At 38.3% G+C, this 13,779-nt stretch overlaps 1 protein-coding gene across 1 annotated transcript; it reads right to left on the bottom strand.

Annotated features, from left to right (window-relative positions):
- Nucleotides 1-231: 231 nt before the first annotated feature.
- haus1 (HAUS augmin-like complex, subunit 1) lies at nucleotides 232-13,692 on the bottom strand. Its single transcript, XM_061962854.2, has 8 exons — nucleotides 13,325-13,692; nucleotides 13,070-13,244; nucleotides 7,215-7,482; nucleotides 7,019-7,142; nucleotides 3,433-3,498; nucleotides 3,303-3,374; nucleotides 525-572; nucleotides 232-432 (listed from the first exon to the last, which is right to left on the bottom strand). The coding sequence occupies exons 1-8, from the start codon at nucleotides 13,343-13,345 to the stop codon at nucleotides 388-390; spliced, it is 819 nt and encodes a 272-aa protein (XP_061818838.2). The 5' UTR covers nucleotides 13,346-13,692; the 3' UTR covers nucleotides 232-387.
- Between the last annotated feature and the right edge of the window lie 87 nt (nucleotides 13,693-13,779).

Genomic DNA, 13,779 nt, shown 5'->3' with positions numbered 1-13,779 from the left:
CTGAACGAATCTCAAATGTAGATTGGTTTTGAACCAGTTTGCCCAAAAGCACGTCGGCAAAGGGAAATAAGTCTAAAACGTGTTAAAAGTCCACTGCTGCCCCCTACTGGTTCATCTCCGTACATATAAAATATAGTCTTATTTATAATATTGATCATAGCCACACAAATACTTGTTTAAGTCATTAAAAAGCCTGAAAATGTCTCAAAACACACGTGCCTTTATTGTGGTTATAAAACACTATTATTTATGTGTGCTTTGTATTGTCCTATACATATAATTTTACCACTTAATGAGGGAAAACATGATTTATTTCTACAAACACTAATAAACTCTCGTGGGTGTGCTAGAAAGCCATATAAAAATATCCATGTTCCTTTATTAATGTCACTTGAAAGCCATGTTCATCGCCAGTTTGGAGTCCAGCGCCGCCTGAAATAAAAACATTAAAAGAAAAAAGAAAAAAGTTCTCAACCAAAGCACAGCAATGAAAATATGAGCAGACACACAATATTCATATTTACCAGTTCTCTTTTTGCCTCTTCGATTTGAACCCGAGCAAGAGATGGACTCTGCGGGGGACGAGTATGACAAGTGTTTATTTACTAGGGGGGCACAAAAAAAAATTGATTCCTATTCATCCTGATTCATCGTTTTAAAAAAAGCGATTGAAAAAAAATAATACATTTTTAAAAAAGCTTTTAGGCCACCAGAACCTGTTTTGTAAAAGTTTCATTATACTTATTGTAGCAAATAATACATTGCAAGAATTGATTCTGAATGGAATTGTCACCCCAGGAATCGGATGGAATCATTAGGTGGCCAAAGATTCACACCCCTGCTATCAGGAGTGCAAAAGTGAAATAGTTTTTGGGGAAATATTGCTTTTTTTTTTGTTATTACCATAAAAAAACTGGGTTTTGGTTTTTTACAAAAAGAGTATAAAACATACAAAAAACAGCTTTGTATCAACAGATAGATCTGAAGTAGATCTACAAATTTAAGCATTGAAATAAAAATAAACAAAATCAATATATGACTTATTTTTGACACTTATGTGGGAGGCCCTTTTTTTTCTAAAAACTGTTATTGTTCAAAAAATAATAATGAATCAAAATCAATGTTATTAATGATTGACATATTCAAGGCTCCTATTACTTAACTTTAAATATTACACTAATACATTGCAAGAATCGACTCTGAATGGAATTGTCACCCCAGGAATCGGATCAAATCATTAGGTGCCCAAAGATTCACACCCCTGCTATCAGGAGTGCAAAAGTGAAATAGTTTTTTGGGGAAATATTGCTTTTTTTTGTGTTATTACCATAAAGAAACAGAGTTTGTTTTTTACAAAAAAAAAGAAAGAAAAAAAGTATAAAACATACAAAAAACAGCTTTGTATCGACAGATAGATCTGAAGTAGATCTACAGATTTAAGCATTGAAATTAAAAACAAAATAAAAATAATACATAACTTATTTTTAACATTTATGAATGGAGTTTATTTGAATCCCTGAGAATTTTTGTGGGATTGTTTTTTCTGAAAACTGTCATTGCTCAAAAAATAGAGAATTCAAATCAATGTTATGAATTATTGACATATTTAAGGCTCCGATTACTTTACATCAAATATTTCACTTTAAAATAGTTTTTGGGGGAAATATTGCATATTTTGTGTTATTGCCATATAAAAGCAGGGTTTGTTTTTTTTACAAAAAGATAATAAAACACAAAAAAACAGCTTTGTATCAACAGATAGATCTGAAGTAGATCTACAGATTTAAGCGTTGAAATTAAATTAAAAAAATCAATATATGACTTATTTTTGACACTTATGTGGGAGGCCCTTTTTTTCCTAAAAACTGTTATTGGTCAAAAAATAATAATGAATCAAAATCAATGTTATGAATGATTGACATATTCAAAGCTCCTATTACTTAACTTTAAATATTACACAAATACATTGCAAGAATCGACTCTGAATGGAATTGTCACCCCAGGAATCGGATCGAATCATTAGGTGCCCAAAGATTCACACCCCTGCTATCAGGAGTGCAAAAAAAAAGAAAAAAGATTAATATCTGAATCACTATTTTATTCCCCTCCCCGTTCTAAATCGATTCACAATTATCAAACATTGACTTGAAAAAGAATTATTAAAAAAAAAAATAAAAAAAAAAAAAATAAAAAAGAATTATAATTTTTTTCCTACAAAAAAAATTCAATTTATCAGTTTTTAAAAGATTATTTTTAGGCCATCTCTGTGCAACCAGAATGAGCTTTTCTAACTGGTTTTGAAAAAGTTTCATTTATTTATAAGTAGAGATGTCCGATAATATCGGACTGCCGATATTATCGGCCGATAAATGCTTTAAAATTTAATATCGGAAATGATCGGTATCGGTTTCAAAAGTAAAATTAATTAGTTTTTAAAACGCCGCCGTGTACACGGACGTAGGGAGAAGTACAGAGCGCCAATAAACCTTAAAGGCACTGCCTTTGCGTGCCGGCCCAATCACATAATATCTACGCCTTTTCACACACACAAATGTGAATGCAAGGCATACTTGGTCAACAGCCATACAGGTCACACTGAGGGTGGCCGTATAAACAACTTTAACACTGTTACAAATATGCGCCACACTGTGAACCCACACCAAACAAGAATGACAAACACATTTCCGGAGAACATCTGCACCGTAACACAACAGAACAAATACCCAGAACCCCTTGCAGCACTAACTCTTCCGGGACGCTACAATATACAGCCCCGCTACCCCTTACCCCCTCCTCCCCCACGTCAACCCCGCCCACCTCAACCTCCTCATGCTCTCTCAGGGAGAGCATGTCCCAAATTCCAAGCTGCTGTTTTGAGGCATGTTAAAAAAAAATAATGCACTTTGTGACTTCAATAATAAATATGGCAGTGCCGTGTTGGCACTTTTTTTCCATAACCTGAGTTGATTTATTTTGGAAAACCTTGTTACATTGTTTAATGCATCCAGCGGGGCATCACAACAAAATTAGGCATAATAATAATGTGTTAATTCCACAACTGTATATATCGGTATCGGTAATTAAGAGTTGGACAATATCAGAATATCGGCAAAAAAGCCATTATCGGACATCTCTATTTATAAGACCAAATAATACAATGCAAGAATCATGTTGAATGGATTCTGAGTGGAATCGTCACCCCAGGAATCGGATCGATTCGTCCGTCCCCTAGCTAATATTTACAGAAGGAAGTCTTTATATTGCCTGAAGAGATGTAATGCTGATGTGTGGAAACTACCAACCGGGCTGAGGTCCATGTAAGGCTCCAGCTTCTTCTTCAAGGGGACAGTCTCTAGTTTCAGCGCAGTCACTTCCTGCCCAAGCAAAGGTTACAAAAACAATGTCTTGGATTTCCACACGGCTTGAACTCACCTCTGAGAGTTGAAGCAAAGCTTGATGAGTGAGTGACTTGTGCATGTTCCTGGAGGCCAGCTGAGCCTGGATCAAAACAACATCGGAATTTCAATACCAGAACTGGGGTGTCCAAAGTGTGGCCCGTGGGCTAATTTGTTAATTGCCCGCTTCACATTCTAAAAATACTGTTATATATATATTTTTTTTAACTTTAAAAAGTGGAATAAAACAGCAAATGTAAGAAGAAAAAGTTGCAATGTTGACTCTAATAACACAAAGCTGCCATGCAGGCTGCTTTTTTCTTTAAAAGTGTCATTGCTCATAAAATAATAATGAATCAAAATCAATGTTATGAATTATTGACATATTCAAGGCTCCTATTTCTTCACATCAAAAATTACACTTTCAAATACTTTTTGGGGAAAAATATTGCATATTGTGTGTGTTTGCCATAGAGAAAAGGAAGTTTTCTTCGACAAAAAGGCATACAAAAATAATAAAAACGTATAATCGACGCATGGATCTGAAGTTTATCTCAAGATTTAAGCGTTGAAAGTTAAAAAAAACAAACATTTTCTTTTCGGACTTATTTTTAACACTCTTATGAGCGAGTCCTTTTGGAGATCCGAGACTTTTAGAGCGATCACTGCTCAAAAAACAACAATTAATCAAAATTATGTTTTTATAAATCACTGACTTATTCAAGTACTTCACATAATATATTCCACTTTTATATTTTTAGGTGGAAAATATTTCATTTTGGGGGTTTTGCCATAAAAAGCAGGTTTTTTTTGTTTGTTTTTCAAAAAAAAAAACATGACAAATAAACAAAAATACAACTTTATATGAATTGATGGATCTGAAGTTGATTTAGAGATTTAAGCATTGAAAGTAAAAACAAAGTAAAAATAATACATGACTTATTTTTAACATTTATGAATAGAGCTTATTTGAATCCCTGTCATTGCTCAAAAAATAATAAATAATTCAAATCAATGTTATGAATTATTTACATATTTAAGGCTCCGATTACTTTACATCAAATATTTCACTTTAAAATAGTTTTTGGGGAATTAGTAATAATAGATTTTATTTCTAAAAAACACTTTACATTGAGCAAACAACCTCAAAGTGCTACAGTGTATTAAAAAAAAATAATTAAAAGATAATAAAAATAAAAACTAGAACAGCCTAATAGCTAGAACTAGTATGCATATATCTAAAAAAAAGGCTTGTTTTATAAAAGCATCCACAGTCTGTGGTGCCCTCAGGTGGTCAGGGAGAGCGTTCCACAGACTGGGAGCGGCGGAGCAGAAAGCCCGGTCTCCCATTGTTCATAGCGTTGTCCTCTGAGGTTGGAGGAGGTTAGCCTGTCCGGAGCGGAGGATTTGGGGGTGAGTAGTTCTTTGAGGTAGAGGGGGGCATTTGCATGGAGGAATATTGCATATTTTGTGTTATTGCCATATAAAAGCAGGGCTTGTTTTTTACAAAGAGTATAAAACATAAAAAAACAGCTTTGTATCGACAGATCTGACATAGATCTACAGATTTAAGCATTGAAATTAAATTTTACATCAATATGACTTATTTTTGACACTTATGTGGGAGGCCCTTTTTTCTTCTTCTAAAAACTGTTATTGTTCAAAAAATAATAATGAACTAAAATCAATGTTGTTACGAATTATTAACATATTGAAGGCTCCTCAAATATTCCACTTTGAAAATCTTTTTGATCATGCGTTCGTTACGTCTCGTCTCGACTACTGTTAACGTATTATTTTGGGGTCTCCCTATGTCTAGCATTAAAAGATTACAATTGGTACAAAATGCGGCTGCTAGACTTTTGACAAGAACAAGAAAGTTTGATCATATTACGCCTATACTGTATATACCTTTATATACATATATATATATATATATATATATATATATATATATATATATACATATATACTGGCTCACCTGCACTGGCTTCCTGTGCACTTAAGATGTGATTTTAAGGTTTTACTACTTACGTATAAAATACTACACGGTCTAGCTCCGTCCTATCTTGTCGATTGTATTGTACCATATGTCCCGGCAAGAAATCTGCGTTCAAAGAACTCCGGCTTATTAGTGATTCCCAGAGCCCAAAAAAAAGTCTGCGGGCTATAGAGCGTTTTCTATTGGGGCTCCAGTACTATGGAATGCCCTCCCGGTAACAGTTAGAGATGCTACCTCAGTAGAAGCATTTAAGTCCCATCTTAAAACTCATTTGTATACTCTAGCCTTTAAATAGCCCCCCTGTTAGACCAGTTGATCTGCCGTTTCTTTTCTTTTCTCCTCTGCTCCCCTCTTCCTTGTGGAGGGGGGGGGGGCTGTCCAGAGTCGGGACCCGGGGTGGACCGCTCGCCTGTGCATTGGCTGGGAACATCTCTGCGCTGCTGACCCGTCTCCGCTATTGGACTCTCACTATTATGTTAGATCCACTATGGACTTGACTCTCACTATTATGTTAGATCCACTATGGACTGGACTCTCACTATTATGTTAGATCCACTATGGACTGGACTCTCACTATTATGTTAGATCCACTATGGACTGGACTCTCATACTATTATGTTAGATCCACTATGGACTGGACTCTCACTATTATGTTAGATCCACTATGGACTGGACTCTCACTATTATGTTAGATCCACTATGGACTGGACTCTCACTATTATGTTAGATCCACTATGGACTGGACTCTCACACTATTATGTTGGATCCACTATGGACTGGACTCTCACTATTATGTTAGATCCACTATGGACTGGACTCTCACTATTATGTTAGATCCACTATGGACTGGACTCTTACTATTATGTTAGATCCACTATGGACTGGACTCTCACAATATTATGTCAGACCCACTCGACATCCATTGCATTCGGTCTCCCCTAGAGGGGGGGGGGTTACCCACATATGCGGTCCTCTCCAAGGTTTCTCATAGTCATTCACATCGACGTCCCACTGGGGTGAGTTTTTCCTTGCCCTTATGTGGGCTTTGTACCGAGGATGTCGTTGTGGCTTGTGCAGCCCTTTGCGACACTTGTGATTTAGGGCTATATAAATAAACATTGATTGATTGATTGATTGATTTTGAGGAAAATATTGCATGTTCTGTGTTTTGCCATACAAAGCAGAGTGTTTTTTTTTTTACAAAAAGAGCATACATTTTTTTTTTATATCAACAAATAGATCTGAAGTTGATCTAAAGATGTAGGTGTTGAAAGTTAAAAAAAAAAATATATATATATATATATATATTTTTATTTTATTTTACATTTTTATGACAGCAACCCGACCAAACTTGATGAGAACCCATCCATCCATACATTTTCTACCGCTTGTCCCTTTTGGGGTCGCGGGGGGTGCTGGAGCCTAGCTCATCTGCATTTGGGCGTAAGGCGGGGTACACCCCGGACAAGTCGCCACCTCATCGCAGGGCCAACACAGATAGGAGAACCATGAAGGTTTAAAAAAAATCAATTGTATTGGTTTTAGGAAAAAACAACAACAATCAAAATGTCCCCCTGCCAGTGTAAAAAGTTTGGACACACCTGTGCTTCGTCTTTCTTACCTCTTTCTTCTCCCGTCTGCTGCGGAGCTCTTTAGCCTTGTCCTTCACAAAGTCCATGTTCAGTAGCCTCTCCTCGGTCTTGGCGCTCTCCACCGCTTGACTCTTCAAAATGTGTTCGGCGTCCCTTTCGGGCGGAAGGAAAGACGTTAGCGCGCGGTTGTCGACGGCAACGACCACAGCGTTGGGACGTTCTCACTCCTCCAGGTTGCCGCGCAGCAGCAGAGCGGCGCTGAGCCTCTCCTGCACGGCCAGACTCTCGCGCTGCACCCTCCTCTCCGACTTCTCCGCGTCCAGCAGCTCGTCGGTGAGGCGGTTCAGGGCGGGCATGAAGCTGTAAAGAGACGTGTCTCGGACTCCCAGCACCGTGGCAATGTCCACCAGGGTGGACGTGTACATCGTGGAGGACTTGGACAGGCTCTCGTCGGTCAGGCCCACGCTTTGAAGGACCTCCTGGAGGTGAGTGCCTGCACGGACAAACTCCAAATCAGCATGAACACAATTTGGTATTGTAGCAGTGCCATGTAAAAGTTAGCTTTCCATTTGAATGGTCGATACCAGACTGATACTTTTTATCTGCAACGCCATTATCTCATTAACGACACACATAACAAAAATATAAACGTTGTTTAAAGATTCATTACAACAACATTTATAATTTCTTAAACCGTTCATTTATTTGCGACAATATTAGAAATGGCCCATTTTATGGGGATTTCTCAAATCTGGACTACATTAATAAGCGATATCAATATATGCTGCGATAGACACGTAATCGATATCAATAAAAGATGCGTTCCGGAATTTTTTCTTCTTTGTCAGAAGAAGGCGGAAGTATGGTCAGTGGGAGTGACACGCTACCAGCCAATCAGGTGACAGTATCAACTATCACGTGTTTGGTGGATTCTTTGCATGAAGTGAGAAGAGAAAGTCAAAATGAAGAAATTGTGGATAAAAGAGGAAAAGTCACCTGGACAGTGGCTCTTTTTGGGGATTTTTGTATTCAAAGGGACCGTGGTCAGATGCAAGGCAAGACCGCTAATACCACACCACCTGAGCTCACCCTTTAGAGCACAGCTGCAACTTGTTGGCACTAGTGTTGCCCTGATACCAAAAATGTCATTATTGGCTTTATTTGAACAAAAAATCTTAGGGTACATTAAACATATGTTTATTATTGCAAGTTTGTCCTTAAATAAAATAGTGTACATACTACACAACTCGTCTTTTAGTAGTAAGTAAACAAACAAAGACTCCTAATTCAGCTGCTGACATATGCAGTAACATATTGTGTCATTTTCCATTCTATTACTTTGTCAAAATTATTAAGGACAAGTGGTAGAAAATGAATTATTAATCTATTTGTTCATTTACTGTTATTATCTGCCTATTTTCTGTTTCAACATGTTCTATCTGCACTTCTGTAATAATCACTTATTCTTCTGTTGTTTGATACTTTACATTAGTTTTGGATGATACCACAAATGTAGGTATTAATCCGATACCAAGTAGTTACAGGATCATACATTGGTCATATTCAAAGTCCTCATGTGTCTAGGGACATATTTCCTGAGTTTATAAACATAATATAATTTTTTTTTTTAAACGAAAGAAGATTTTGTGATGCTTAAAAATATTGATGTAATCATAGTATTATCAACTAGATACGCTCCTGCACTTGGTATCATTACAGTGGATCCACCAGTGGCATTTGTTTATATTGTAGCGTCCCGGAAGAGTTAGTGCTGCAGGGAATTCTGGGAATTTGTTCTGAAGTGTTTATGTTGTGTTGCGGTGCAACTATTCTCCCAAAATGTGTTTGTCATTTTTGTTTAGTGTGGTTTCATTATATGGCACATGTTTATGACAGTGTTGGCCTTGTCCATACGGCCACCCTTACTGTGACATGTATGGTTGTTGACCAAGTATGTCCGTCAGTGTTATAACTGCACCTTTAACTTTAGTTATCAAGCCAAATTAGTCAGTTCTCCTTTTTCTGTCTACACACTATGTCTACTTGTAAGTTCTCAGTGATTGTGCGATACTGAATATGATGGGGTTTGATATTGGGTTGTTTGTGTAACCTACTGGTTAGAGTGTCCGCCCTGAGATGGGTAGGTTGTGAGTTCAAACCCCGGCCGAGTCACACCAAAGACTATAAAAATGGGAGCCATTACCTTCCTGCTTGGGTTGGAATTGGGGGTTAAATCACCAAAAATGATTCCCGGGCGCGGCACCGCTGCTGCCCACTGCTCCCCTCACCTCCCAGGGGGTGAACAAGGGGGATGGGTCAAATGCAGAGGACAAATTTCACCACACTTAGTGTGTGTGTGTGACAATCATTGCTACTTTAACTTTAACTTAAGAGTGTGGTGCTGCTGCTGTGGTGCTGCTGCTGTGGCATGATGCCATATATATTTATAATTTATGTATATATAAGTTCATTACCGGTAAGTTTGAACATAGAGTGAACAGGTAATTCTAGCTCAGAGTAATTTATGATTTAAAGAAAAGGAGTGGGATTAAATAAGTGTAAACTTCTTCTCACTCCTTTTCAAATATGTAAAAAATAAAAAATAAATTAAAAAGTCCATTCCTCATTTTGTTTATTTTTTTCATTTTTATTCTCCATTGTTTTCATTTTGTTATAATTGCTGTTAAGGCTATAGCACTATATTGGATCAGGCTTGCTCTTGTTTTTTTGCATATTTGAAATCAAATATATCTAATCAAAAAAAAAAAAATGTCATTAGCACTATATTAAGGTATATCATACAACCATAGTTGGCACTAAACCTGCACTTTCTTACACTTTATGAAGCATTTCTTACATATTCCTTATTTTTAGGAGCTTATTGTTAAGTGTTCAATGTGATTTGACTATTTTGTTTACATTGTTGGGGTGTTCGTAGTCAGACCACTGTGGTCTGTAAATGATGCAATGCAAGACTGCTAATACCACACCACCTTATTAGCCACGCTCACCCTTTTGAGCACAGTGGTAACTTCCTGCCACTAAACCTGCAGACAATAGTTCTTTGCAGGTTTCTCTATGTTTACATTTTCACACTTTGCACTATTTTCTTACACTTTATGAAGCATTTCTTACATGTTCCTTATTTTTAAGAGCTTATTGTTAAGTGTTCAATGTGATTTCCATGCTTGTGTTGACATTTCCTTTCTGTCTTGATAGCTGAGGGATTATAATCAGAGGAAGGTTACATTTTAAATAGGGATGTCCGATAATATCGGACTGCCGATATTATCGGCCGATAAATGCTTTAAAATGTAATATCGGAAATCATCAGTATCGGTTTCAAAAAGTAAAATGTATGACTTTTTAAAATGCCGCCGTGTACACGGACGTAGGGAGATGTACAGAGCGCCAATAAACCTTGAAGGCACTGCCTTTGCGTGCTAGCCCAGTCACATAATATCTGTGACTTTTCACACACACAAGTGAATGTAAAGCATACTTGGTCAACAGCCATACAGGTCACACCGAGGGTGGCTGTATAAACAATTTTAACACTGTTACAAATATGCGCCACACTGTGAACCCACACCAAACAAGAATGACAAACACATTTCGGGAGAACATCCGCACCGTAACACAACATAAACACAACAGAACAAATACCCAGAACCCCTTGCAGATGCTTGTTTTCATTCAGAAAAATCCACCTCTCACACGCGATAAGGAGAAAAAGAATTACCGTATTTTACGCACTATAAGCCGCCCCGGGTTATTAGCCGCACCTTCAATGAATGGCATATTTCAAAACTTTGTTCACCTATAAGCCGCCCCGGGTTATAAGCCGCGCCTACGCTGCGCTAAAGGGAATGTCAAAAAAACAGTCAGATAGGTCAGTCAAACTTTAATAATATATTACAAACCAGCGTTCTAACAACTCTGTTCACCCCCAAAATGTAATGTGCAAATGTGCAATCACAAAAATAGTAACACTCAAATTAGTGCAGCGCAATAGCAACATCAATAACTCAACGTTGCTCGAACGTTAATGTCACACAACACACAAAATAAACATTTAAAGCTCACTTTCTGAAATTATTCCTCATCCATAAATCCCTCGAATTCTTCTTCAGTGTCTGAATTAAAAAGTTGGGCGAATACGGCATCCAAAATGGCCGGCTCCGTCTCGTCGAAGTCATCAGAGTCAGTGTCGCTGTTGTTGTCCAGCAGTTCCGTGAATCCTGCCTTCCGGAAAGCTCGGACCACAGTTGAGACCGATATATCCGCCCAGGCATTTACAATCCACTGGCAGATGTTGGCGTATGTCGTCCGGCGCTGTCTCCCTGTCTTAGTGGCGCAGGTCATCTTGTTGCTTCCTCTACCTACGCACCATTGATTAATTTACTACTCAGTGGCCTAGTGGTTAGAGTGTCCGTCCTGAGATCGGTAGGTTGGGAGTTCAAATCCCGGCCGAGTCATACCAAAGACTATAAAAATGGGACCCATTACCTCCCTGCTTGGCACTCAGCATCAAGGGTTGGAATTGGGGGTTAAATCACCAAAATGATTCCCGGGCGCAGCCACCGCTGCTGCCCACTGCTCCCCTCACCTCCCAGGGGGTGATCAAGGGTGATGGGTCAAATGCAGAGAATAATTTCGCCACACCTAGTGTGTGTGTGTGACAATCATTGGTACTTTAACTTTAACTTAACTTTATGTTCAATTCTCTTGCTGCTGCTCTATTTCCGTGTTCTACTGCGTGACTTATTGCCTTGAGTTTGAATTCTGCGTTGTACGCGTGTCTCTTAATAGGAGCCATTTTGTGGTCTTTACAGATGTAAACACACAAATGAAATGAAACGTAATATCCGCGCGCTTCTTCTTCTACGGGGGCGGGTGCTTACCTTGGTGGTTGCTTACAGTAGAAGAAGAAGCGCTTCCTCTTCTATGGGGGCGGGTGCTTACCTTGGCGGTTGCTTACCATAGAAGAAGAAGCGCTTCCTCTTCTACGGGGAAAAAAGATGGCGGCTGTTTACCGTAGTTGCGAGACCTAAACTTTATGAAAATGAATCTTAATATTAATCCATATATAAAGCTCACCGGGTTATAAGCCGCACTGTCAGCTTTTGAGAAAATTTGTGGTTTTTAGGTGCGGCTAATAGTGCGGAAAATACGGTAGCCCACTCTTTGAGCTTCATCTGTTGCACAAATAGACTAATAGTCTGGACTGAGTGAAGCTGTTTTATTTATGTTTTGTGCCTTTTTCCCCCATGCACTTTAAAGGATGGCTGTGTTTTCTACTAGTCTAGACTGAAGCAGTTTTATTAATGTTCATGCACTTTAAAGGATGGCTGTGTTATTTACTAGTCTAGACTGAAGCAGTTTTTTTTTATTTTTGTGACTTTCTTGTTTTTATTTGCACATTTTTGTTACTCATACGAATATGTTAAGAACAGGGCAGATTGAGCCCAGTTTATAGTATACTCTGGACTGAAGCTGTGTGCCTTCATTGTTTTTGTAGCTGTTGTTTTGAGGCATGTTTAAAAAAAAAAAGAAGGAAAATGCACTTTGTGAAAGTCAAAGTACAGTGTTTCCCATAGTTGTAGTGGGTATCAGGATTATTTCAGGGAGAGCATGTCCCACATTCCAAGCTGCTGTTTTGAGGAATGTTAAAATAAAATAATGCACTTTGTGACTTCAATAATAAATATGGCAGTGCCATGTTGGCACTTTTTTCCATAACTTGAGTGGATTTATTTTGGAAAACCTTGTTACATTGTTTAATGCATCCAGCGGGGCATCACAACAAAATTAGGCATAATAATGTGTTAATTCCACAACTGTATATATCGGTATCGGTTAATATTGGTATCGGTAATTAAGAGTTGGACAATATCGGCAAAAAAGCCATTATCGGACATATCTAATTTTAAATATATATATATTTTTACATTTAATATTTTCTACTGGTCTTTATTTTCCACGGGTCATACAAATATCAATATTTATCCATATCGACCGATATAAAATATCGTGATACAGTTTTTTCCACTTTTTTTCTAATTAATGCAGTGTCTCACCGTCAGCCTGGTACTCTGACGCCTTGTGGTGGAGGTCTTCTGTGAGCAGGGTGGTCTCCTTGCAGCGGGCCTCGCTGCAGCAGGCCAGCTGGTAGAGAACATCCACGGTTCTGATGTTGACTTCGTACCGGGGCACGGCCTGCTCCCCGAACACGGCACTCAGCCAGCTGTTCACCTACCAAAACAACCACGTTGCCATGACAACAACGTCAATAACTTGACCAATAAAGTCTCTACCTACACACAGCTCGTTACCTTATCGACCTTTTCATCCATGGACGAAGGAGAAGAGCGCGACAGGCTTCTTACAGGCGTGGAATCGGACAAACACACAAACTTATTTCCGTTTTCCCGCCGCCGACATTTTCTTTTTCTTCTACTTTTAATGGCGGCGGCACTCAACCTCACAACTGCATTGCCGCCACCTACTGTGTTGGAGTATGACGTCAGCAGACAAATTGTATACTTTTCACCCGACGCGTGAACACATTTCCACAAAACTTGGCTTGCAAATCGTTCGGATAAGAATTAATGACACATTTGATGAAAAAGAAAGAGGTAAATAAATACGACTAGTCGTCTTCATGCCATCGCGTTTCCTCCAAAGAGTTAACAGTTAATTCAAGATGGCGCACCCTTACGTGAAACAATACGGTTATGGTTTGAGTTTTTATTTCACGGATGAACTCCGTTCCCAAAAGGGGTTTGAG

This window comes from Nerophis lumbriciformis, linkage group LG09 (genome assembly GCF_033978685.3).
Source record: "Nerophis lumbriciformis linkage group LG09, RoL_Nlum_v2.1, whole genome shotgun sequence".
Taxonomy (NCBI): Eukaryota; Metazoa; Chordata; class Actinopteri; order Syngnathiformes; family Syngnathidae; genus Nerophis; species Nerophis lumbriciformis.
This window is presented reverse-complemented; position numbering and strand designations above follow the sequence as displayed.